The sequence below is a fragment of the Theropithecus gelada genome, chromosome 19 (genome assembly GCF_003255815.1).
Source record: "Theropithecus gelada isolate Dixy chromosome 19, Tgel_1.0, whole genome shotgun sequence".
In the NCBI taxonomy this organism is placed as follows: domain Eukaryota; kingdom Metazoa; phylum Chordata; class Mammalia; order Primates; family Cercopithecidae; genus Theropithecus; species Theropithecus gelada.
In genome coordinates, this window is record NC_037687.1 from 15,956,753 (window position 1) to 15,983,054 (window position 26,302).

The 26,302-nt window shown below is 51.4% G+C and overlaps 1 protein-coding gene across 4 annotated transcripts in view; it reads right to left on the reverse strand.

Moving 5' to 3' along the window:
* Nucleotides 1-5,303: 5,303 nt before the first annotated feature.
* The window catches only part of EPS15L1 (epidermal growth factor receptor pathway substrate 15 like 1), a 119,778-nt gene continuing 98,779 nt past the window's right edge, over nucleotides 5,304-26,302 (reverse strand). For 2 of the 4 annotated variants that reach the window (XR_003116882.1, XM_025367454.1), the window contains 2 exons: nucleotides 12,140-12,345; nucleotides 5,304-5,913 (listed from right to left, as the gene is read on the reverse strand). Coding sequence is in view for 3 of the 4 variants with exons in the window: in XM_025367454.1 (XP_025223239.1) it covers nucleotides 5,767-5,913; nucleotides 12,140-12,345 (353 nt within the window). In the remaining variant the exon portion in view is untranslated. Of the gene's footprint in view, nucleotides 5,914-11,938; nucleotides 12,346-26,302 lie in introns of those variants that run through there. The other 2 variants (XM_025367456.1, XM_025367455.1) reach the window with 2 other exon arrangements.

A 26,302-nucleotide genomic window follows, 5' to 3' on the forward strand; every position in this document is an offset into this window, starting at 1 on the left:
ATACTCTATTCTTCAGGAAAGGGCGTGAGTGTCCTTTGCCGTGGAAGAGACAGAGCGCCAATGGGAGAGGGGTTGGATTCGTGGATTTGATGTTGATTATTTACACAGCAGGGGAGTGTGTGCGTGTAGCAGGGAAGGAAGGAAATAGGATTTGAGACTGGCTTCTAACTTTTTAAGGCGTCTGAGGACCTCTTTAAAAATCAGATGGTGGCTGGGCACAGTGGCTCACACCTGTAGTCCCTGCAGCACTTTGGGAGGCCGAGGCGGGAGGGTCACTTGGGGCCAGGAGTTGGAGATCAGCCTGGCCAACACAGTGAAACCCTATTTCTATAAAAATAAAAAAGGAGGCCGAGACGGGTGGATCACGAGGTCAGGAGATCGAGACCATCCTGGCTAACATGGTGAAACCCCGTCTCTACTAAGAAATACAAAAAACTAGCCGGGCGAGGTGGCGGGCGCCTGTAGTCCCAGCTACTCGGGAGGCTGAGGCAGGAGAATGGCGTGAACCCGGGAGGCGGAGCTTGCAGTGAGCTGAGATCCGGCCACTGCACTCTAGCCTGGGCTACAGAGCGAGACTCCGTCTCAAAAAAAAAAAAATAAATAAAAAATAAAAATAAAAATAAAAAAATTAGCCGGTGTGGTTAGCTACTCAGGAGGCTGAGGCAGGAGGACTGTTTGAGCCCAGGAGTCCAAGGCTGCAGTAGGCTATGATTGCATCACTGCACTCCAGCCCGGGTGACAGAGCGAGACCCCCATCTCTAAAAAAAAGGGGGGAAAAAAGATAAAGAGTTATGAACAATCTGCAAACCCACATACAATAAAAAAACAAACCAGGGCTGGGTGCGGTGGCTCATGCTTGTAATCCCAGCACTTTGGGAGGCTGAAGCGGGTGAATCACGAGGTCAAGAGATCGAGACCATCCTAGCCAACATGGTGAAACCCCATCTCTAATAAAAATACAAAAATTAGCCAGGCATGGTGGTGCATGCCTGTAGTCCCAGCTACTTGGGAGGCTGAGGCAGGAGAATCACTTGAACCCGGGAGGTAGAGGTTGCAGTGAGTTGAGATCACGCCACTGCACTCCAGCCTGGAGACAGAGCAAGACTCCGATTAAAACAAAAAAACAAAAAAACAAAAAAACAAAAAACTCGCAAATGTGCATTCAGGGGTTCACTGCTTTCCCTAAAAACATCCCATCCGCTGGGTAAGAGCTCCTAATTCAATACATGGTTTTCCATTTCTAGGATATCAAGAGCCTCACCACCTGCCTCTTCTGGGTACGGTGAATATGCAAATAAGCAGAAGACAACAAGAAACTAGAAACCCTCAAGTTTTCTAAGAAACCCTCAATTCTTTTCTCAAATCAGCAAAATGAGCCTCCGCCCCTGGCTGGTTTCGGAGCTCTGGGCAAATGACTGCAGGGAATGAGTCTCAGTTTTCCCATCGGGAAAATGGGCTAACATCCACCCTCTTCATCTACAAGGTTGCTTTGAGTTTCCAACAAGATAATGGAAGTTGAATCGCTGTGAAAACTGTGAAGTCCCCAACCAAATATAGAGTGTGAGCCTCACCTTCCTTCAAATGGTGCCAAAGCTGTGACTACCCTGGAGAGAGGTGACTCAGCGCCTTCTCCAAAGGGATCTGTCATGGCAGAAGCACTCTGGGTTTTCCTGCAGGAGGAAGGAAGTCTTGGGAATTGCCTCCGGCCATGACCACTTTCAGGAAGCTGCTCATTTTTGCAGAGATTAGGGGCATCTCAGAAGTTACAAAGCCCATGAGGCCCCACCAGGTCCCCCGATCTACAAAGCAAGTCCATTCCATGGGCACCAAGGAAGCGTCCCCTCCCGACACCCTCGTCTCCGGGACAGCAGGGACCCCTCAAGGGTCTGTAACCTGGAAAAGGAGGATTACCAAAGGTCTGGAATCTCTACATTCGCCCAAATCCACCATAAACCTCAGTTTAGGGTTTACAGATGACCCTTGAACAACACAGGTTTGAACCAGGTGGGTTCAGTCGTAAGCAGATTTTCTTTGTTTTGAGCCTGAGTCTCGCTCTTGTTGCCCAGGCTGGAGTGCAGTGGCGCAATCTCAGCTCACTGCCACCTCCGCCTCCCAGGTTCAAGTGATTCTCCTGCCTCAGCCTCCCGAGTAGCTGGGATTACAGGCATCTGCCATGACACCCAGCTAATTTTTGTATTTTCAGGTGAGACGGGTTTCACCATGTTGGCCAGGCTGGTCTCAAACTCCTGACCTCAGGTGATCCACTTGCCTCAGCCTCCCAAAGTGCTGTAATTACAGGCATGAGTCACTGTGCCCTGCCTGTCCGTGGATTTTCTTCCACCTCTGCCACCCCTAGACCAAGCCTTCCTCCTCCTCCTCCTCGGCTTACTCAATGGGAAGATGATGAGGAAGACCTTTATGATGATCCACTTCCACTTAAAGGATGGCCGGTATTTTTTCTCTTCCTTTTCCTGAGGATTTTCTTTTTTCTCTTTTTTTGTTTTTGGAAGACAGAGTCTCGCTCTGTTGCCCAGGCTAGAGAGCAGTGGCACGATCTTGTCTCACTGCAACCTCTGCCCCCTGGGTTCAAGCGATCCTCCTTGTCTCAGCCTCCTGAGTAGCTGGGATTACAGGTGCTTGTCACCACGCCCGGCTAATTTTTTGTATTTTTAGTAGAGGTGGTGTTTCACCATGTTGGCCAGGCTGGTCTTGAACTCCTGGCCTCAAGTTATCCTCCTACCTTGGCCTCCCAAAGTGCTGGGATTACAGGCATGAGTCACTGCTCCTGGCTTGTTTGTTTTGGTTTGGTTTTTTGAGACAGAGTCTTGCTCTGTCACCAGGCTGGAGTGCAGTGGCGCAATGTCAGTTCACTGCAACATCCACCTCCCAGGTTCAAGCCACTCTCCTGCCAGCCTCCTGAGTAGCTGGGATTACAGGTGCCCACCACCACGCCCAGTCAATTTTTGTATTTTTAGTAGAGACGAGGTTTCACGAGGCCAGAATGGTCTCGATCTCCTGACCTCATGATCCACCCACCTCGGCTTCCCAGAGTGCTGGGATTACAGGTGTGAACCACCACACCGGGCCCTGTATTTTCAATCTCATGAATTACTGCCCTGAGACGAGTCTATGTAACAAAATATCTGAGGTTGAAAAACTGCTTTTTAAAAATAAATCTGCCTGAGGCCAGGAGTTCGAGACCAGCCTGGCCAACGTGGCAAAACCCCATCTCTACTAAAAATACAAAAAATTAGCCAGGTGTGTTGCCTAATGCCTGTAATTCCAGCTACTCGGGAGGCTGAGGCAGGAGAATTGCTTGAACTTGGGAGGTGGAGGCTGCAGCGAGCTGAGATCGCGCCATTGCACTCCAGCTTGGCTGACAAGAGCGAAACTCTGTCCCAAAATAAAATTAAATAAAATAATAAAAATAAATCTATGTACAGTGGATCAAGGTCAACACCAGCCATGTAAGTTGTGTTGATGACATGGATCTTTGATGTGATTTGATGTCAAGGCACTTCATCTCTGTGGTCTTCCTCCCCCAAGTCCAGCTCCCCGCCTAGTCATGGGAAGAACATCAGACAAATCCCAGTGGAGGGACATTCTACAAAGCGCCTGACCAGTTCTCCTTGTAATTGTCAAGAGCATCAAAAACACACAACATTTGAGAAACTCACACAGCCTGGAGAATTCTTTTTTTTTTCTTCTTGAGACAAGAGTCTCACTCTTGTCGCCCAGGCTGGAGTGCAGTGGCGTGATCTTGGCTCACTGCAACCTCGGCCCCCAGGTTCAAGTGATTCTCCTGCCTCAGCCTCCCGAGTAACTGGGATTACAGGCACCTGCCACCGCGCCCAGCTAATTTTTGTATTTTTAGTAGAGACGGGGTTTCACCCAGTCCAGGGAATTCTAAGGAGATGTAAGGGTTGAATGTCACAGGGGATCCTAGGACAGAAAAAGGACATTAAGGGGAAAAACAGATTTTTTTTTTTTTGACAGGGTCTTACTCTTTGGCTCAGACTGGAGTGCAGAGGTGCGATCTTGGCTCACCACAACCTCCACCTTTCAGGTTCTCCCAGGGAGACTCCTGCGTCAGTCTCCTGAGTAGCTGTGATTACAGGCATGCTCCACTACCACACAGCTAAATTTTTTATATTTTTAGTAGAGATGGGGTTTCACCATGTTGGCCAGGCTGGTCTTGAACTCCTGACCTCAAATGATTCACCCACTTCGGCCTCCCAAAGTACTGGGATTACAGGTGCAAGCCACCATGCCCGATCTGCAATTTTTTTTTTTTTTTTTAAGACAGTGTCTTTCTTGTCGCCCAGGCTGGAGCGCAATGGTGCGACATTGGCTCACTGCAACTCCACTTCCTGAGTTCAAGTGATTCTCCTGCCTCAGCCTCTCGAGTAGCGGGAATTACAGGTGTGCACCACCACGCCCAGCTAATTTTTGTTTTTTAAGTAGAGACAGTTTCACCATGTTGGCCAGGCTGGTCTTGAACTCCTGACCTCAGGTGATCCCCGACCTCGGCTTCCCAAAGTGCTGGGATTACAGGCATGAGCCACCTCACCTGGGCAAAAAACAGAGCAATTCTGAATAAAGTGTGGACTCTAGTTAATAATAATGAATTCGTATTGGTTCATTAATCGGGATGTAAGTAATGTGTAACGTAAGATGTTAAAAATATGGTAAATTCTCCAAGGGGCTTATGGGAACTCTTCGTATTCTCTTTGCGATCTTTCTGCAAATTTAAAACTGGCCAGGCACAGTGGCACACGTCTGTAATCCCAGCACTTTGGGAGGCTGAAGTGGGAGGATCACTTGAGCCCTAGTGGCGGAGGGCAGGCAGAGGTTGCAGTGAGCTGAGATCACACCACTGCACTTCATCCTGGGTGACAGAGCTCAGACCCTGTCTCAAAAAAAATTTTAAGGGTAAATTGTCTAAGGGGCTTATGGGAACTCTTTGTACCTTCTTTGTGATTTTTCTGCAAATTTAAAACTGTCCTAAAAAATAAAGTTGGTTAAAACACAAAAATGGGCAGGGCTTGGTGGCTCACGGCTGTAATCCCAGCACTTTGGGAGGCTGAGACAGGAGAACTGTTTAAGTCAAGAAGTTTGAGGCCAGCCTGGGCAACATGGCAAGATCCCATCTCTTTAAATTTAAAAAAAAAAAAAAATTACACACAAAAAAAGTAAAAACTTAAGATTTAAAGAACAATGCTCCACCTATTTTTGCAAGGTTGATCTGCTTCCAGATACCCATGCAGGGAAAACAATGTTTACAGAGATTAAAGAAGCTTCTCTTGTTTTGTATTAAAATATTTTATATTAATCATTCAAACTTCATTTTATACAACGAATGCATACACCACTGGGGGAGTGTCTGACTGATGCGTGGGAGGGCGGGCGGGGATGTCTGCAGCTATGAGTAGGGAGGAGGCGGGGAGGCCCTGGGTGCTTCCTCTCCTCGACTGACCGGCCTTGTGTTCGTTCCCAGAGCAAGAGCGGGAGGCGGTCAGCCCCGGGGGGGATGGCACAGTGGAGAGATGGACCTGTAGAAGTGGTGGCCAAGGCCTCCATAAGGGCTTCCCCAGGAGATGTGACCTTTCCAGGTTTTACAGCCAGTTTGCTCACCCTGAACGAGCTCCCGAGTCCCGGTCCTTGGAGTGCGGTGGCGACGGTGTGTGTATGTGTATATATAGACATCTGCACTGCCCCCTCTCTGGAACCTGCCCGTGCCCTGTCCCGCCTGCACACGGCCCTCGCCTAGGCGGCAGGCATGTCAGCCTTGCTGAGTGCGATGGCCAGTTCCAGGTCCTCCTGCTCCTGCCGCCGCAGCCGCGCCAGCCTCTCCTGTTCCGCCTTCTCGCTCTCCCGCTTGGCCCACGCCAGCTGCTGCTCCTCATTGCCAAACTGCAAAGGAAAAATGAAGAGTGGGTGATGTGGCCCAGGGGCTGGGACCTGCAGGCTGGAGGGAGGCAGGGAATGCGTGGGACGGGGACAGGGTCCTGCCCACCACCCAGCGGAGGGTCCGATGTGCAGGGGAAAAGCGTGTCTTGGCTGGGCCCAGTGGGCGTGCAAGCCTGGCTCAGGACCCCCATCTGGAAGGCAGAGAGGACGGGATGCATGATTGAGTCTGACCTTAACCGTGATCTCTGGGCCTCAGAAAAACCAGCCACCCTGCCCCACGTAGAGAAGTGAGGATAGGCCCTTGACGCTGGTGGCCAAGAGGTGCAAAGATGGGGAAGTTCGAGTGTGCATGGCTCTAAAGCCCCGCGGTGCAGACAATTCTGCACTCTGGGAACGCGGTATTTCTACCTCCGGCCATGCTCCAGAGAGCGCTGAGACCCTCTAAGGGTCCTTTTCTTTTCCCCCCTTTTTTTTTTTTTTTTTTTTTGAGACGGAGTCTCGCTGTGTTGCCAGGCTGGAGTGCGGTGGTGGCACGATCTCAGCTCACTGCAACCTCTGCCTCCCGGGTTCAAGGGATTCTCCTGCCTCAGCCTCCTGAGTAGCTGGGATTACAGGGTGTGCTACCATGCCCGGCTAATTTTTGTTTTGTTTTGTTTTGGGACGGAGTCTCGCTCTGTTACCCAGGCCGGAGTGCAACGGAGCAATCTCGGCTCACTGCGAGCTCCGCCTCCCAGGTTCCCACCATTCTCCTGCCTCAGCCTCCCAAGTAGCTGGGACTACAGGCATGCGCCACCATGCCCAGCTAATTTTTTTGTATTTTTTATAGAGACGGGGTTTCACCATGTTAGCCAGGATGGTCTCGAGCTCCTGACCTTGTGATCTGCCTGCCTCGGTCTCCCAAAGTGCTGGGTTTACAGGCTTGAGCCACTGCGCCTGGCCAATTTTTGTATTTTTAGTAGAGACAGGGTTTCACCATGTTGGTCAGGCTGGTGTTGAACTCCTGACCTTGTGATCTACCCGCCTCAGCCTCCCAAAGTGCTGGGATTACAGGCGTGAGCCACCGCGCCCGGCTCTGAGGGTCGATTTCTCCCAGAATATTGACAAAAGCTGTGGCATTTACACTGCCATTTAGTCAAGTTTTTATCCATGGGGTGTTTTTCTAAAATGTTCCGTTAAAATAAGAACTTTAAAAAGGGAGAAAAGCATCTTGATGCTGAGCTAGGTGATTTCAAACAACTCAAAGTACTTTAGTTATGAAAAGAAAAGCCACATCCTACAAGCTCCTCCCCCAGGGTGGGTCCCCATGTCCCAGACTTCCCTGAGAGGTCACTGGCATCATCGGCCCCCTCAGGAAAGCTGCTACCGCTTAGGGACTAAAAGGATTCCCTTATTAACATCTCTCTGCGATGCACTGCCTCTGACCAGCTCTCTGCTAAACGCTGGAGTAACACTAAAGATAACACATGCGGTGGCTCTTCCCCAGGAGCCCTTGGGAGCAGAAATATACAAACAATCCCAGTACAATCCAGGACCCAGGCTCTTGAGGAGGGCCCTGCAGACTCCCCCGGGAGGGTGGGGAAGGAAGCACACAGGAACACTTACGGCCTCTCCACCACACGCAGCACCATGTCTGTGTGACAACCTGGGGGTGGGCCCGCTGTCATCCCATCCCTCTGACAGCTGGGGACGCTGAGGCCAGGGAAGGGGTGGCTCACACTCTACACTTTTTTCCCCCAGGCCGGAGGGTGGGATACCGGCTAAAACTGACAGGGAGGATGCGTCCCCATGAGGTTCGGGGTGTGAGGCTCAGTGCCCGACCTTGGGGTTGCCAGGACAAAGCATGGGGTGGGATAAGCCAGACTGAGGAGGGGCTTATGGGCCCCAGAAAGGAGCTGGGATTTCCCTGTGGAAGCTCCGTGGGTGAGCGAGTTGGGTGATCAGATTGGCGGCGTCTGGATATTTCATGGCTTGATGGTGGCATAAGCAGGGCTTGGGAGAGACGAGGGCCAGATGGCAGGGCTGGGGGGACTGGGCCAGATGCAGGAGCGGGTGGATGCAAGAAACCTGGTTGGGAGGCAGATGTGGCAGTGAGGAGGATGCGCAGCCCTGGAGGCCTCCCTCTAGCTGGCCTCAGGACCCAGATGGGGGACAGGCGGAGTGTCAGTATCAAGGAAGGACATCTCTCAGAAGAAGGGCTGAGTCTTGACTTCTTACAGAGGCACTGCCCAGCTAAACACTTGGGGGTCTGATGAGTCTCCAGGTCGGACTCCCTTCCTGCCATTGTGTCACCGCCATGGGCACAGATAAGCGTCCCCCCTCCACCCCACTTTGGGGAATTTTCCAACACCTCATGGGGAGAAAAACAAGGAAAAAACAAGTGCAGGTGGAAATTATTCCATGGTGCTGCTGACAACAGTGGGAGGGAGACAGCGCAGCTGACGGGGACCTCACCCTCCCCCAGCCTTGAGGACAGGGTGGGTGAGAGCTGATGGTAATATTCGCCCGGATCCAAATCAAAGCCTGGAACGGCCAAGTGACCAGCCTGCTGGGTCTGAACCACAGGCCCCTGGTCTTCTTTGGCCCCGCTGAACCCCCGTGTCGCAGAGTGTCACTGAAGCGCCTTCTGCTTGAGGGATCTGTGTTTCCAAATGGAACTTTCAGTAGGAAAGTTCCCGGTGCCTTCAGAGTTGACTGGTTCAAGGCCAGCTCACGAATCCACTACGGAGACTTGCAAGCATGCACTGAGGAGGCACGCTGAGCTGTGAGGTCTGCGAGAGCTCTCCGGAAAGGGGACTCCGCGGCTCCCTCTGCGTCTGCTGTCTTAGCCCTGGACGGGGCTACCTTCTAGTTCTCAGACCTGGGTGGGTCACATGGGCCAGAATCTGGATGCCTGTGGGTGTGGCTGATGCAAAATCAATAGTGGCTGGGATTCACACCGGCTCTGTTTTCTGCTTCCCTCTGGCACTACCATGGAACCGAGACACCGCAGAGGCGGGATACACCACCCTCGCCAAGGTCTGCCCACTCAGGATGCAGTTCATTTTCAGAAGCAAGTAAGTGGTTCATTTCGGCAGCCTCTTAGAAATCCGCAGTTCAGACGGCTCAGCACACTGAGCGATGGGACGGCCTGGGGAGGCACGCGGCACCTGTCCTCACTAGGAATGGACACCGGCACTCCAAGGCGTCTGATGGCACTTCCACCCCACCATGTGCAGGACACGCCTAGCCACTTCCTATTCATTCACTTACTCTGACATTGAGATCGCATCCAACTCCTTCACTAATTCAAAGCATGGCCTAGCTGATCGGATATTTGCACTGCTCTTAATTCGAACTTCCAAAAGAACCGTTCTGCTAACCTAGAAATGCCACTTCCTAATACACACATTTGCCTGAGACAGAAAGGCCTGCTTTTAAAGAAATACCAGAGAGGGAAGAGGGCTCCCGGGAACAGCCACACGCACAAATAACCCATTGATGGAAATTTGGGGCTTGTAAAGTAGAGGGTTCTGGAGAGGCCCAGCCGGGGCACCACCTCTACAAGTGAGGTGCGGGTGACCTGGGCCCCCTGACTGCCATCGTGGACTGGGCTGCTCCTGCACAGGTGAAAACGTGCCCTGAACAGCAGTCTCAGAACATCCGAAAGAGTCACGCTGCCAATCTGCCGGGCAGTCAGACGCCCTCTCGGCATTTGCTCAGGGAAGTGGAATCATCCAAACCAGAGGAAGCAGCTGTGCCCTCTTCTAAGTTAGCACAAATACTCAAGATCCAGCGGACCCAGAACCCACCGGCTTATTGGCTGGGCCCCCGAATGCCGTGAACATGGAGAGACGCCTCGAGTCCCCAGAGGGGGCTGGTTATGGATGATTTTGGACAATGATATGACCCAAGGGGACAAGCAAAAACAATGAAGGGTCCTATCTTCACTCACCCCATCCCTTCGGAGTGGCTCAAGTACACTATCTGATCATTTCCTCTGGAAAAAACTGGGGCATCTGCAGTGGGAAAAGTGATTTTAAACAGAAAACAGGCCGGGTGCAGGGGCTCATGCCTGTAATCCCAACGCTTTGGGAGGCCGAGGCAGGAGGATCGTTGGAGCCCAGAGTTCAAAGACCAGTCTGGGTGGTAAAGTGAGACCTTGTCTCCACCAGAACATTTTAAAATTAGCCAGATGTGGTGGTGTGTGCCTGAGGTCCCAGCTACATGGGAGGCTCAGGCAGGACGACTGCTAGAGCCCAGGAGGTCAAGGCTGCGGCGAAGCTGTGATTGCACTGCACTCCAGCCTGGGCAACAGAGTGAGACCCATCTCTGAAAATGTAAAAACCAAAAAACTAGGTGAAAAAAAACCCAGAAAACAGCAGGGCTGTACCCAGGCCTGGGTGGAATTTGCTCTCCCACCGGGAGGGGAGGGTGATAAACTGGCTGGCGCTGTTTTAAAACTGCAGTTAACAATTGTTCTGGAACGACCAGAAATGCTAAGCCAAATGATACCTTGAAATCTTGGGTGGTTTTTTTTTTTTTTTTTTATGTTTTCGAAAAAACGAGCCCTTTGGGGGTTGGGGTCACAGGAAATAGAACTATGAATTTCAGAAAGAGAACAGTCATTTCTTCAAGCTGCCATTCACCCCACTTACCTAACTCTTCCCTACCCAAGACAGAGTACCTGAGTCATGTGTGAAGAGTTCTATTTTCTTTAAATCAGCATTTAAGATTTTTCCACCAGAAAATAAATGAAGAGCTATTCAAGAAACTCTAGATAAAGCAGGTTTTGTTTCTGGCTTTTATTAACAACGTCACCATTTTGTATAGACCCTCAGGGCGCATCTAGGGTCAACAAAATCAAACTCACTACAGTTGTGAAATATTTACAGGTCACCAAGAGCCAGAAACAGGTCAGGGTCTTGGGAGACCTAAATAAGCCACACGGGCCAGTCATGTGTAACCCCAGTACTTCAAGGTGGGAGGACAGCTTGAGGCCAGGAGGTCCAGACCAGCCCAGGCAACACAGCAAGACCCCATCTCTACCAAAAAAATTAAAAATCAGCCTTGCGTGGTGCTGCACGCCTGTCGTCCCAGCTACTCAGGAGGCCAAGACAGGAGGATTGCCTGAGCCCAGGAATTCGAGGTTACAAGTGAGCTCTGATCGCGCCAGTGCAGTCCAGCCTGGGCAACATAGCGAGATCCTGTCGCTAAAATAAATAATTGATAAATAAGCCATAGGATAGCTGTGCACGGTGGAGATCATCAAGATGGCTCAGAAACAAATCGGGTGCTTTCTGTGCATTGGCATGGCAGGGCTTGTGTTCAAAGAGCCATCCCAGGAGTCGGAGCATCTATAAATAACACGTCTCACACCTAATGATGAAGGAACTAACAAGCTCAAAGGAAGAAAGCGAGTGCGTCACACACAATAAAACCGATTCTGGGCAGACAACACCTGAAGCTTTCAGAGAACAAGATTTTCATGTATCAAGGACGCTACTAAAAACTCCTTGAAGCGACGGCATGTTACAATCTGGAGTATTTTTCACACAGAGAAAAACAAAGCTAGGCTTTCAAAATCCCCGGATTTGCTTCTGAAAAGGCACTAAACTTTGTTCAACAGCTTTTTTGAGCTCTTTTTGTTTTGGCTTTCAGAGTGGCCGTTCTAGACTGGATTTCTTTTTTCATTGGAGCTGGTAACCAACATTTAAAAGCTTTTTTTTTTAAAAAAAAAAAAACTTCCAAATGCTCTTCCCTGCTGCGATCTGCCTAAAGTCCTTCAATTTATACTTGTGGCACAAAATGCACGGGGCGGGACTATGAGAACTTGTGCACAAAGGGCTTTTTGGGGACAGCAGAACCCTAATGTAACTTTTGCAGTCTTTTTTTCATACTTCGGAAGTGTTTGACATCTTGGCTTCCAAAAACCAGTGAACACAACAGCCTCGGTGCGACAGAAATAATACAAGGAATCTACCATGAAGGACAGATACGTCCCGCCTCCCTGCTGGAAGAAAACGTGCCCTTACGACAGAGCATCAAAACCGCGGCTCTTTTTTTTTTTTATTGAGAAACTGTTTTTCTTACAGAAGTGGCAGTGTAGAATAAATAACGCGAGGGACAGAGAGTGTGAGGTACCAAGAGGCTAAAGAAGCTGGGAGGTTTGCCTTTAAAAAGAGACAAAAATCCCAGGGAAGCTGCAAGCGGAAGGAGGGGGTGTGGCCCGGAGGCAGAGGACTCAACTTACAGAGGTGAAGTCTGCAAAGCCCGAGGCAGAGGCCTTAGAAGGTTTAGCTGCAGAGGAGGGGACAAATGGGTCTTTTCCACTAAACGGGTCCCCAAACCCCTTTTTACTTTGGAACGGGTCGCCGCTGTCAGCCCCGAGTGGCTGGAATGGATCGGGGGTCTCGGGAAAGTCTGCGGAACCAAGCTGGCTTACAGGTGTACTTTTACCTGGAAAGTTTAGGAGAAAAAAAAAAAGGAGAAAGAAAGAAATATGAGTTACTCACCCGGACAGAGCAGAATGCCAGTGGGCACAAGCCTGGGGCGCTTCTCTGGGAAGAGCTTGGAATTTGGCTAACAGACGGGATGGGGGTAGCCTGGGGAATCCCAGTTTTAATCAGCTTTATCCCAGGGGCTTAACCGGTTGTGAACAACACAGGAAAAACACTTCAGATGACTCCCATACACAACACACACAGAGCAGCTAAAACTTGAGTTGCCCTTGAATAGTTTGCATGCAGGTACGTTTCAAACAGATTCAATTTAGCATGGCAACACATTTATTAACACACTAATTTAAAAAATCATGGCTGAGCAGAAAAATACACTGCAAGCTTCTAACAGTTAAAAAAAAAAAAAAAAAGGCGGGGTGGGGGAGAGTTACTTACAAATGAAGAGGGATTAGTTTCGCAAGGTGGTATGGTTATTAGGCGTGTTAGTTATGAGGGTCTGCACACAGCTCTGCCCCGCTAAGGTTTAAGTTCTTTTTTTTTTTTGAGACAGAGTCTCGCTCTGTCACCTGGGCTGAAATGCAGTGGTGCAATCATGGCTCATTGCGGCCTTGGCCTCCAGGGCTCAAGCGATCCTCCCACCTCAGCCTCCTACAGGCATGAGCCACCATGCGTAGCTAATTTTTGTATTTTTAGTAGAGATGGGATTTTGCCATGTTGCCCAGGCTAACCTCAAACTCCTGGCCTCAAGTCATATGCCTGCCTCAGCCTTCCAAAGTGCTGCGCTTGGCCTTAAGTTCTTTTTTAGCCCCCACTTCTGTCCCTCTGGTGTTGGCGGCTCCAAGGGGCAGGGTTCGTCTGGGCCTTTCTGGGCTTCTGCCAAGCAGGGAACTCCAGGATGCCCAGTCCCGGCAAGGCGTATCTTGACAGGGAGGTGGGAAAGAAGGGTTCAGAAGTGGAGGAAAATGAGACTGTGTGAGGGACATGGCCTGAGGACAGGTGGCTTTTCCCAGTGCATACTGCCAATGTACCAGAACATTCCACCAAGAAGCAGAGGCCTGTTGAGATCTGCTTGGTGACGGGAGGTCCCACCTGCCAGGTCTTCTAGCATCTGCAGTTTGCAGGCCAGCCGGGCTGACCCCATGCTCCTGTCTGACACCCTTCTATCTGCCCAGCGGGGTCCCTGGGCATTCAATGTGGTCCATGCAGCACCCCAGACTGGAGGCTCAATAACATGTAACGCGATTCCAGTGTTAACTCTGGAAGTTTCGAGGCTAATGTTTAGAAAGAAACCAGGAACTGCCTGCCCCTCCAGGGTTGACCTTGGATCTCTAGCTGCACCTCCAGAGAGCACCTTGGCTCCCAGCCACACCTGCCCCGCGCACCACCTGAGCCCGGCACGCCTGCCTTCCTCATCTGGTAGAACGAGCTCACACAGGCCATCTTCGGTCCCTCTGCATGCCCAGATCTAAAGCCGTTCCCTGTGTTACCGCAGCAGATCAGCCATCCCAGGCCTCATTTTTGAGGCCCCAGGTGTCCCTGTGGGCTCCGGGGCTACAGCCCGCATCTGCTGCCTTTAGCTCTGGGCCTCGGCAAGGGAAAGTGCCTCCTCCCAGCTGGCCTCAGTTTCCTTATCTGTGAAGTGGAAATGAGGAGGAGGGCGCCAAACAAGGTGACATTCCTGGGATCCCAGGAGTCTGCTCCCACTCAGTGTCCTGCACCGCTGTGCCCAGCGTGGGCCAGTGAGAACCTGACCTGTAGCCCCCCCTTGCCTGTAGCCCTACTTCTGGAAACGGAAATTCACTTTTCTCTTGACCGGCAGTTCTTGGCCAGCATAAGGACTGCTGCTTTCTTTTTGCATATTCAAGGAAAAAGTCTTCCTTCCCACAGTTTGCACAGAAGGACTCGGAGACAAACTCCCCGACAGCCCACCCTTGCGGCCTGCCTGCCCCCGCCTGTCCACAGGGTTCCACCAGGGTCACCGTCACATCCTTGGCTGACCTCTGGCCACCAGCTGCAGGAGATCCTTCCAGACTCTCCCCGTCTGTGTGAGTCCATCTAAGAGGCCCCTCCTCTGGGCTGGAGGGAGAGCTGTCCTGGGCTCTATTAGGACTCACATGGATGAGAAAGGCGGGAGGGCGAGGCCTGGTATCAGTCTCCTCCTGTGGCCTCAAATCAATTCACTGTCAGCCCCAAGGCCCAGTTAGCAAAGGGGGCCGTGGGATCTGGAAGGGGCGCACACGGACTATCTTTGCCAAAACTTGTGGGCAAGCCATGCTGGAGACCCTTCCCTAGAGGGGTAGCACCCAGCCCACGTGGGCAGGACAGGAATGTGGCCCCTCTCCCTCCGACAGCGCCTGCCCTCTCAGGGCAGTCCCCATGTGTCTCTCTTTCTCTATCCCCAGATGTCCCTCCCACCTTCAGCTCTACTGCAGCCTCCTCCTACCCCTGACCTCCCCGGGGCTGCAGAGAGCAGGGTGATCTGGCCCAGCCCGCAGCCCCCGGGCTGGTTCCACTGGCCTTGAGGAACTGCCTCACACCCCCACCTCGAGACCGCCTCCCATGCAGGGCCACTCCTGGTCCCAGGCATGAGCCAATGGGAAGCCAAGGCCTCGCTGCAGGGTCTCCAGGAGTTGCCCCCTTCCCTCTCCTAAGGCCCAAGGGAGGGGCAGGCAGCTCTGGCTGGAGGTGATCAAGTGAGGCCTGCGCAGGCTCCTGTGAACCCCAGGCTGTCCACTGGAGCAGAGGGGGCTCCTGAGCAGGATGGAGGGTGGGCGAGGGCCCCTCACCTCCACCCTCCCGTCCCTAGAAGCCTCGTCTCCCTATTGGCTACCCACCAGCTTGGCTCCCTTCCCTGTGAGCCAAACCCACCCAGCAAAGTGGGCTCTTAACACAGGTAGGCCCCAGCACCCTGCCCAGACTGCCTGAGGGCTTCCCCCACTTGGGAATGACACCCCAGTCTCGTCCAGGTGGCACCTCCTTCCCCAGGAACCCCCAAACCCAGGGCTTCTTTCCCGGCTATGCCTTGTCCCTCCGCCTGGAAGGCACTCCCACCCGGAATCCATCACAGGTGGGGGCCTTCTCAGGGAAGAAATGGCAGCCCCTTCCCCATCAGGCCTGTGTTCAGCTCTGCAGCCCAGCCCTGGGGCTAGGAGTGGCCCTGGAAGACGGTGGGGGCATGGTGGCCACCCCCTTCAGCCTGGCACCGGCTGCTGTCAGCCTGTTTCTTAATCCAAGCAAAGGGCTGTGTCCCCCCAACAACTGTTCATATGTTCAAGTCCTAACCCTTGTGCCTTAGAATATGACCGTATTTGAAGATAGCATATTTAAAGGGATAACTGAGTTAAAATGAAGTCAGAGGGTCAATGACTGTCCTCACTGAAAGAGTTTAGGACACAGATCTATGCACAGAAACAGCCATGTGACAATGCGCCAGGCCAAGGGGAAGCCTCAGAAGAAACCAACAGCACTGGCGCCTTGATCTTGGACTTTGAGCCTCTAGAACTGCGGGACAATCCATGTCCACTGTTTAGGCTGAGACAGAGCAAGTGTGAGCAGGCAGCCACCAAAGCCACGGGCAGGGGCGCCCTGGGGGACAATGTGACAGTGTCCTGCACCCTAGAGCCTGTGGGTTTGCAGCGGGGAGAGACAGTGACCTCAGCCAGTCTCTGGAGCCCCTGCCTGCCTCTGCCCAGCCTCTCCCTCCACGGGAAAGCCCCCCCATGCCAGGGCCCCTCACCACTCTGTCTGCTTCCTGTGGCACTGGCCTCTGGCATGGCCGAGGGTCAGCTCTGTGAATAGCGGGCCCAGCATACTCATACAAATGCCAGCCAATACTGCCCCATGTCCCTGGTGCCCTCCAGCCCAGGGCTCGCCACAGTGGGCTTCAGGAGGTCCTAGTGAACCAGGTGCCACCTGTTACAGATTCCACAGGTCTCCAGGGACCTTGGGCCCTTTGGAGCAACACCCTGGGGAGCAAGAAGGGAATAAAGGCATCTGGCCTTCCTGGTTTGCAGGAAACAGCGATGTTACTGTGCCGGCTTGCCTATTTATTTGTCCTCGAATACCTATGTGATATGGATCAAATCGCAAGATTCTAGCAGAGGAAACAGGAAGTGTTTCCAGGGGAGAAGCTCAAAGTCCCAGGACACGGTGCAGCCCCCTGGGACGGGCAGCAAGTCCAGGATGGACACTGCTTGATTTCTCGAAGCCGTTCCTGCAGGGAATGATGATCTGAGGCAGATCTGCAAGTATCTGGAGAGGGGTGTAAAGGGAGGACGCCCCAGCCAGGCCCCCAAGAACAACCGCCACGGTACCGAAGGTTCAAATAAATCAGTCATTTCTGAGCTGCTTTTCTTCTTCTTTTCAATGAAGATCTGCCTCCCTTGGTTTGGGGGGTTTAAAAAAGAGATTGGTTTTTGGGAGGAGTGGTTAAGAATTCTGCCCGCTACCATTTCAAGCTGAGGTTTCTGATGCGCAGAGATGATCGGAGATGAAAAGCTTCGTTCACACCAAGAACTGCCTATGCCTGGTTTTGCTCTGTTGCCGAAACCGTTGTTATTTAGAAATCATGACTATGGTAATACGAAACCAGGGCATATCAACTGCTGGCCTCTTGTTTTCAGAAGGAAAAAGAAAAACAACAACCGTTTTTTTCTCAGTTGTTAGTGTTTGTGCTTTGGCAAAGAGGCGATTTTGGACCTGACATGTGTGAGGTCGGCCGAGTGCCCGGTCCAGCTCTTGACCTTGCTGATGACCAGAGGCTTTGTGCAATTAAAGCCCCCAGCATCACTGCAGGGCCACGGCCCTCAGCCCAAAACTTCCCACTTTTGCTCAGTGATTTATTTTTAGCAGCTGTATTTTTCAAACCTTCTAGGTCTAGTTCCTGCTTTTTATGTAACCACTTCTGCTAACTCCTTAATCGTTTTTTCCGATTTTCTGAGGTGTAGCTTATCTCAAACGTGACAAAGTAACTTTAATGTGCCTCTAGTCCCTAAAGCAAAAGCTGCAACGCGCACCCACGGCAGGGTTTTATACTTTTTCATGGCTCCAGAAAACATGAGTAAGGAGACAGCTTTACTGATGTGCATTTCAGAAAAGGGGACGGAAATCCTGAAAACAAAACCCAGAAAAGTTGGTATAGAAACATCTGGGAATGATGGCATTAAACCGGGTATTAGGCATCATCCTGGCACCCGGTTTGATGCCATCATTCCTAGATATTTGCGGCGGGAACTACCGGGGCCCACAGCAGACGGCAGTGAATCAAGACAAATGAAATTAAAGACCCTCGTGGGTGTGCTGACTGCCTACCGCAGGGAGACTTCATTAACAGGGGGCAAGGGATACAAGATTGAAGAAAAGGCAAAATAGAACTTATTTTCAAACCACAGCAGTTTCAACAGTTACCCAAGCGGTGTACCGAAACCACACACAGGACTGACTTTAGCAAAAACAATATGAACCAAATGGTTTACCACAGTGTGTGCTGTTAAAAAAAAAAAAACAAAAAAAAAAACTTGGTGGCCGGCTCCACCCTGATAGAAATTTCTTTAATTCTCCTATTTCTGCTATTTCTCAAGCTTCTTCTCGAGGTTGCACACGTCCCTAGCACCCGGGATCAGGGCCGTGATGGGCTGGCTCTGCTGCACTAGTGTTCTTGGTCAGCAAAGTTTTTCGGGGTTCTGACTTTTCTATCTTGCTTTGCAGGAAGCCCTCCGCTTAAAAGCATCCTCAAGAGCTGGGTGCAAAAAAAAAAAAGAAAAAAAAAACACAAAAAACAAAAAATAAAAAAACCAATTGAACAGAAATATACAATTGCAAACCCTAAAAACGGCAAATGCTATAAAAATCTTGAAAAGGAAATTCCCTTGGTTTAAATTTTTTGCTTAGGAGGAGAATAAAAGGCTTGTGTGAGGTAGGGTCTTAATCAATCTGATTAATAAAAATATTAGAAATAAACATGTGAGAGAGAGAGAGAGTGTGTGTATGTGTTTGATCCTGGCTAGGTTCTATTTATACAGTGCTGCACTTGGAAAAGGCAGTTCTGTGGATGAGAGATAAATACAAAACAAAAGAAAACAAAAAAATACAAAACAAGTGTTTGTGGTCCGGGCAGCTGCCCACCTTCGCTGCTATCCTATACAACACAGAACCATCACACAACTGTCACTCATCCTACACAACAGTGAACACACACACAAAAGCATCATTTATCCTACACGACGGGACACACACACACAACCATCACTGATCCTACACAACAGTGGACACATACACACAACCATCATTGATCCTACACAACCGGGGACACACAGCCACAAGCATCACTGATCCTACACAACAGGGGACACACACACACAAGCATCATTGATCCTACACAACACGGGACACACACCCACAAGCATCATTGATCCTACACAACAGGAAATGGCCACACAACTGTCATTCATCCTGCACAATATGGACACTCACACAACACCCATTCATCCTATACAACAGAGGATGCCCACACAATTGTCATTCATCCTGCAGAACACAAGACACCCACACAACTGTCATTCACCCTACGCAACAGGTGATCCCACACATCTCTCGTTCATCCTGCACAACAGGCACACCCACACAACTGTCATTCATTCCACACAACAGGTGATCCCACAAAACCATCATTCACCCTACACAACACAGACACCTACGCAACTGTCATTCACCCTACACAACCGGTGATCCCACACAACCACAACTGTCATTCATCCTACACAACACAGAAGCCCATACAACTGCCAGGCTTCTGAGTCACACTGCATAGGAGAGCAGTGGCCCAGCTGGGGCACCACCCCAGCAGAGCTCATCCAAGGCCACTGATATGTCTTATTCCTCCCTCCCCACCCTGCCAGAAGAAAAGCTACAGGGAGAGGGGAGAAAGAGAGAAAACAGTATAGGTTCTAAAACTCATCACTGCTGGGGACTTGTCTTGAAAAAGAGTGCTTTTCCCTAACACACGTCAACGTCTTCCTCTGGCTCCCATCTAAGACGCATGAGGGGAGTTCGTTTTTTACAATATAACACACGGGACTACATAAGGGACCCGCAGGCTGGGAGTCCTGCAGGCGCCAGCCCCGCGCGCGCTCTGCCTTAGATCAAAGCTGTGTCAAGCAGCACAGCCCTGGGAGATAAGAATCTGAGGTCCCTGCGATCGCAGCGTTGAGATTTTCCACTAAAAATATTTACCAAATTTTGAGAAAATCTGCTTCATGCATTGAAGGGAACAGGATGAGGTTTGGTTCTGAACTGTTGAGAAAAGCTGAACAAATATTTACTACGAGCCACTGGTGGCCGGTGTGTTTTCCTGCCCTGTGAGGTGTGTGAGGTGGGCAGGGGGCTGTTGAACCCGACGGCTGCGGCCTCATCTTGCCATTAAAAGAAGAAGAAATGGGGGAGAAGGTGCCGTGCTTTGGGGTCCTCAAAAGGCAAATATCATTTGAAGTGAGAAATAACAATTTTCTAGAGGTTACCACAAAAGGCTCCCATGACATTTACATAAAACCTTCCAGGCAAGGGTTGCTCCAGCCCTGGAAGAAAAAAAGGGTGTGCGTGTGCACACGTGTGTGTGTGTGTGTAGGGTGCGGTATGTGATTTGGAAATGAATTTACAAATCACAAGCCAGTCTTTGTGACAAAAATAATACAGACTGGCAGGTGTCACAATTCTGCCTTATTTGAAAAATCGCATTTGCTCTCTGGCGGACACCTTTGACATAACCTGCGTGAATACCCCTGGGTGTCAGCCCCATCCTCTGGGGGGATTTCCAGGGAGAGATGCTATCTATGCATGAGCCAGGCACGGGGAGCCCTGACGGAGCAAGCGAGCCCAGCTTTGTTCCTCCCTACGGAGACTGCCAATGTCACAGATGCCACCTCTGCAAAGGGTGGGAGGGCGCCTTGCCCACATGTAATAAGATCCCTGAGCGCCGTGCAGCGAGTCTGAGAGCTGGTTAGGGGTCGTGCATGGAAGGACCCAAAAGAGCCCCTGGGAGGGGAGGAATTGAGGTGCAGAGCCCACGAGGAGTTCCCATGGTGGGGGACACTTGGGAAGGCATCAGGTCTGGAGAGGGGCTGCCACTTTTGCTCTTTATGGCCAGATCCCCCGTTGCCTGAGTGCATATGCTATTTTGCAGTTAGCAGTGGCAGGCGAGGGGTGCTGACTTGGGGCTTTGAATGGGAGAGATGAAAGATGAGGGGCCATTTTCACCCCGCCAGAAAAGCAGGGAGGCAGTGTCCAGAGCTGCAACCAGAGCCCCCTTCTGAGGCATCTGCCCCGGCCCTCACCTCCCTCAGGTGGAGCCTCCGCCAAGCAAGGGGTTGAGGTGTCCTGGAGGCAGGTATACCCGATGTCCCCAGGGCGACAGCTCCCGTCTGTTCACACCTATACTCAGATGCTGGGGTGGGACAGCCCAGCCCCTCTAGGCCTGCACCCCACCCCACAGCCCCCCAGGCCCCAGCATTTGCACCCCACTGAACGCCAGATGATAATCAAGTCACACAACACTCCCTGGATCCGCCTCTGGGTACAGTGTGCCCAGGTAGGCAAATGCTTCTATTTTCAAACTCAGTGGTCTTTACAGAACAGAAAGTGCTGCAAACGGCAATCTGCCTGCAGTCAGTTTAAACATACAAGGCTGACATTCCTCCCTCTTAGAATGGGACCGTTCCTTGGCACTGTCAGCGGGTCTCACCCAGCCCTAGGACAGACTTTCCAGAGGGCTCAGACGGAAGCTCCGAAGCTTCCTTGACCACAGCAGTGCTGGGGGATGGGGGCGTGGGCAGGAAAGAGGGACTCCGCCTGGTTGGTCGTTTTAGGCTCCTTGGGACCCCCTCCCCATCCTGGCTGGCAGGCAAGTGCCAGAATTTTCCAGGCCCCTTGAGATGGTGGAACCACTTGTCCCATTGTAGAACTTCACATGTACCCACCGGATTATCTCTCTGAGATCATCGTGGGAACGGAATTAAAGTAGTTAAGTTCAAGGCTGAGGTGCTAACCGCAGGGTTCAAATGGAAATGCCATTTTTAAAGTGGATCTTGTGCAATCAACAAAAGGTTTTGGGACCCACATGGGCACATGACGGGGAGAGGTCACTGAGCCCTGGTTTCGATGTTGGCCTGGCGTTTCAGAGGAGCGGGAGAGCTGGCAGCACTTAGGACCTCAGGGCTACCTCGGTGGCTGCATCCTGTGTGGCACTCCCCACAGGGAGGTCAAGAACCCACGGCCACCCTGGGTGGACGCCACACACAGGTACGGGAGGGGCTTGTTTTGCAAGGGGAAGAATGACTTTTGTCTTCTTTTGGTGAGACAGCTGTTCGAATCAAACAGGACAGCCACTGGTTAAACTGGATCTCATGTCACTTAGGTAAAAGCTGTTCGTTAGTGCAATTGTGGGGAGGGGGTGAAAAGACATCATGCTCATCACTATCACCTATGTGGCTTTGTTTAGGAGGTGAAAAGGTCATTAGCAGTAATAAAATGATCATTAAATTTGGGAGAGGTTAAAGGTGACTGGCTGGTTAGCGGTGGAAGTGCACTGGCTGGTGTCACCGGGCGCTACAGGCAGGAACCGCAACGCAGGGCTGCGCTGGCAGGAAGTGGCAAGGGTGGGGCCGGTCGCAGGATCCCACTATCGCAGCGGGGCTGAGGCCCAATCACTGACACCCACACAGCCGTTTCCTGCACTTAAAAAAAAAAAATCTGTTTCTCTCTTTGCAAATCAACAACTTTTACCTAGAAACTCTTCAGCGGTGAGCTCTGACTGATCTTGATCTCCGGTCCGTTGCAGAAAATACACCATTGTTTACCTGGGGGAGGTGTGTGCCATGGCTAACTTTAACCTAACTCTAACTGACAGGTTTCGGCGGCCTGCCGGGTCTGTGCTGCATCTGCCTGAAAGAAACCAGTTTCTTCTGCCCAAAACAGACAGCTGCTGGTTATTTAATACCTTGATATACCTTTCTAAAAAAGACCTCCAGACAAGGAGAACTTAAGTGCCCACACCAAAGCTCCATGCATGCCGCAAGGGATGGCCCTTGGTGGTCCCCCAGAGTATGCTTTCTGGCTTAGATCGAGACAGAACTGAGTATGTGGCCTTGAGAGCAGATGGCCAACTGTGAGCTACTCAGGTGTATGCTGTGACCGGAACTCTCCCTTGAGGAACCTCTGCAGGTTCCCAGGTGGAGGGGTCCACCTGTGACTGTCCGGGTCAACATCTGTCTGCCTGTGCACCCACACCACATGTCGGCCACACCAAATGTCAATTTCACCACAACTGAGCTTTCAACAAAATTTAAAAAGCAGTTCCCACGGAATTTGAAAACTGCAGCCTCTAGAACACAAGAGACAGCACCAAAAGCCACACGTGACTCAGACCCAAACTCACATTTGGTCCTGTATGAGCAATGACCCACAGAGGACCCTGGAGCCCTCTTTGACGTTCAACTCCCTGCACGCTGATTTTTTTTAACGGAAAAGATTTCCACTAAACTGTGACCTCACAGGGAGAAAAGGGCCCCATTAACAACTCCCGGAATGTGTGCAGCTACCTCAGCTGCCCAGCCTGTCTCTCCTGGAAAAGGTGCCCATGGCAAAAGCTTGTGTCCCGGTCCCTGTGCTCCAGGGTGGGGATGGGGGCTACAGACCACACACGGCACATCACCATGCAAGGTGCTTCACCCACACACCCACCTGCTAGGCCTGAGTGGATCCCATGGTCGGGCAGGAAAACTGGGGCTCAGGGAGGTTAAGTGACCCACCTGGGGCCTCCCTTTCCTCCAATGTCCAGAAACCAGCCTGATCAAGCAGTCCGCTGGATTCTAGCAGGACTGGCCGCCCAGAGGACAGAAGGAAGCGGCCTCAGTTCTCCTGTCCTGGCCTCACACGTCAGCCATTTCCTGGTACAGAGGCCTAGCAGGGCTCTAGAAACCTCTGGGTGCCCTGAGACGGACAAACCCTGGATGAGAGCATGGGACATCAGACATGTTCCATTTGCCAGGCGGAGAGATGACAGAAAAGCTTGTTCCTTCACTGTGATTTTCATGAGTGTAGGTGTCACGCTGTGTGCATGATGTTTAAGACTGCTCGCTGGACAGTCTATGGGTCCTTCAGTCTTTCTGTCAGTCCGTCTGTCTCCACCAGCTCACGGCTTAACCGCCAGGCCCACAGGGGCTCCCATCTCACCTTCCTCCTCACTCAGCCATGCTGGGACCCATGCATCTTACGCAAAGCCATAGCATCTGGGAAGCCCCGGAGTGACCAGGGGCAGGTGGCCATCATTGTGTGCTGGCCGTGTGGTCTCCCTGAGCAGAAAAAGGCTGGGGTAGCAAGAAAGGCAGAAAGGTGTTTTTTTTGTTTGTTTTTTTTTAAAGAAAACATGAAGTCCAGCAGTTTGAAAATGTTGGACTTTATGCTTTCTTAAAAAAAAAAGAAAATCACAGACTACATTCACTATCTCCTGTCTTAAAGCCAAGAAAACAAGAGATCTGCCTTGTGTGTTCCTGGCAAACTTTCTGAGCACGACTTCACTCGACACTCATTTGCTGACTGCTCTTGCCCACAACCAGAGAGGCCTCCTGGGCTGCACGTGGGTCTGTGCTGTGTGGCCAGGAACCGGGAAGGGAATTGTGCAGAGCTGGGCTCCGATTCCCTTGACCAGAGAGCCAGGGTAGGGCGAGCAGCTTCCTTCGCAATCCCCCAAAGAGCCAAACACTTCTCCCCAACATATGACTCATCAAAAGGTCAACCAGTGGGTCATCTGTGGTGTTCGGTGTTCTGATTGTTAGAGGTTAGTACGGAATCACAGCACAAATAATGCTGCAAGCTCAAACGGCAACCACCACACGGTCTGTACCTACCACCCAGCAGCGTGTACAATGCAGAATTTTTCTGTTCAGCCATTGCTTCTGGGTAAAAGAATCAAATGAGAAATATTTAAGCCTCCACACAGATCTGCAGTTGCTCCGGACTTAAAATGCTGCGCATGCATTTGCTGTTTTAGAGAATGTTCTGAAGCTCATGGCTTGGTTCTCGTTACTCCTATCTTGGGGCAGGAGGCAGGTCACTGGGTGTAGACCTGGCCCTGCTGCCACCTTGCTGCGTGACCTTAGGGAGCCCCCATGACCTCCCCCCTCCCTTTCCTCTTCCAGGAAATGGGCATGGCCTGGCCTGTCTCTCTCACGGGTCTTGCTGGGACCTAGTGCGATAAGAACTGTGCAGGCGCTTCCTAAGGGCCCGTCGAAGTTAATAAAGATCTCTGCAGAACGCCGAGGGGCACAGCAACCATCGACCACAGCAGAACAAAGATGCAGTGGCCTGCGCCACTAGCCAAGGAGCCCAGGACCCCCTGGGTCTCAAATTGTGCAACAGCTCCCTAAAAAGCCTCAACCCTGAAACTGGCCCAAGGAAATCACCCAAACCCCTGGTATCAAACGTTCTACTTTTAACAAGCATTCTTTTCTGCTTTCGAAGCCCACAGCACACTAAGAGCAGAAGCCAAGGTGGGGTGGGTAGGCTTGCAGGGGAGACACAATGGGAGGTGACAACTGAGGGAAAGTTCAAAGGCAGACCCAGCGCTGGGTTTAGGTACGTGGGGAGGCGGGGGTGGCGGTTTCCATGAAACACTGAAAATGAAGCTTTGCACCTGTGAGCTGTTGAGTGGGATGGCTCCTCCTCAGGGCCCATCAAATACGGCACTGCTCGGCAAGTGTGTGCACCCATATGAGAATACATGCACATATATGCAAATGTGTGTACATGTGTGTAAGCACAAAGAGTGCGCATGCGTGTGCACATTTGCATGCATGCATGATGCAATATCTGTGTACTGCTCACCATCTGTGTACTGCTTACCTGTATGCATGTATGTGTTCACATGTGAATATGTGCATGTCTCAATGAATGCATGCACATATCTAAGCATGGAGGGTGCTCACGCCCAGCTGTTATCTATGAGAGCACGTGTGTGTGCAGGCATGCACAATGCAGTATGTGAGTGCGTGCTGCTCATCTCTGCGAATGCGTGTGTGTGTTCACAAGTGAATATGCACACATGTCCGCAGATGCATATAAGCATGGAGAGTGTGCATGGAGGGGGTGCATGGGAGAGTGCGTGCGTGTATGCATATGCATACATGCAGGCACATGCGAGAATACTCATGTGACGCAGTATGTGTGTGAAGGCATGTTCACCTGTATGCATGTGTGTTCACATGCAAACAGGTGCATGCATGCATGTGTCTGCAGGCGTGGAGGATGTGTGTGTACACGGGGTACACAAGTGCATGCAAGAGTGTACATGTGTGCATACACATATATGCATTAATACATGGCCGCACGTGGGAATGTGCACATGCGTGTGTGCCAGCTGTGTGCATGCATTGTGATTATGCATATATGTGTGTGTACATGTGTGCTTCTGCTCCCATCTTTTAGGCAAGTGAAGAGGCCCACTGCCATTCCATCAGGAGGCCAGCAAGGATCCCTGAAGAGCCACTGCCTCTGTGTAAGGTACAGGCGGCCTCTTGCAGATGGAAGGGAGTCCCTTTGTTGTTTTGTTTTTCCTCCTCTTGATGGTAAATGTCTTTGATGTGTGGCTTACAGAAATGATCTCTTTACCCATCTGTATCTGCTCAACAGTTCACAGAAAATCTGCTCTAAATCCACACAGCCCATACTTGGTCATACTTTTTCTCCTGACTCATCCACAAGAAAGCCAACCTGGGCACTGCAGGCTGGGTCCCCATCCTCCTGAGAGAAGGCCATGGCCAGCCCAGGGGACAGGAGGAGAGAGCCGGTGTTCCAGAAATAACTTCCCCTATGTTCACCTCTACTGACAGGTGGCCCATGTGCAGGACCGAGAGTCACTCGTAACTAGTGAGCTGGGGGCACGCGGAGCCTGCTAGGTCCATTCCAGG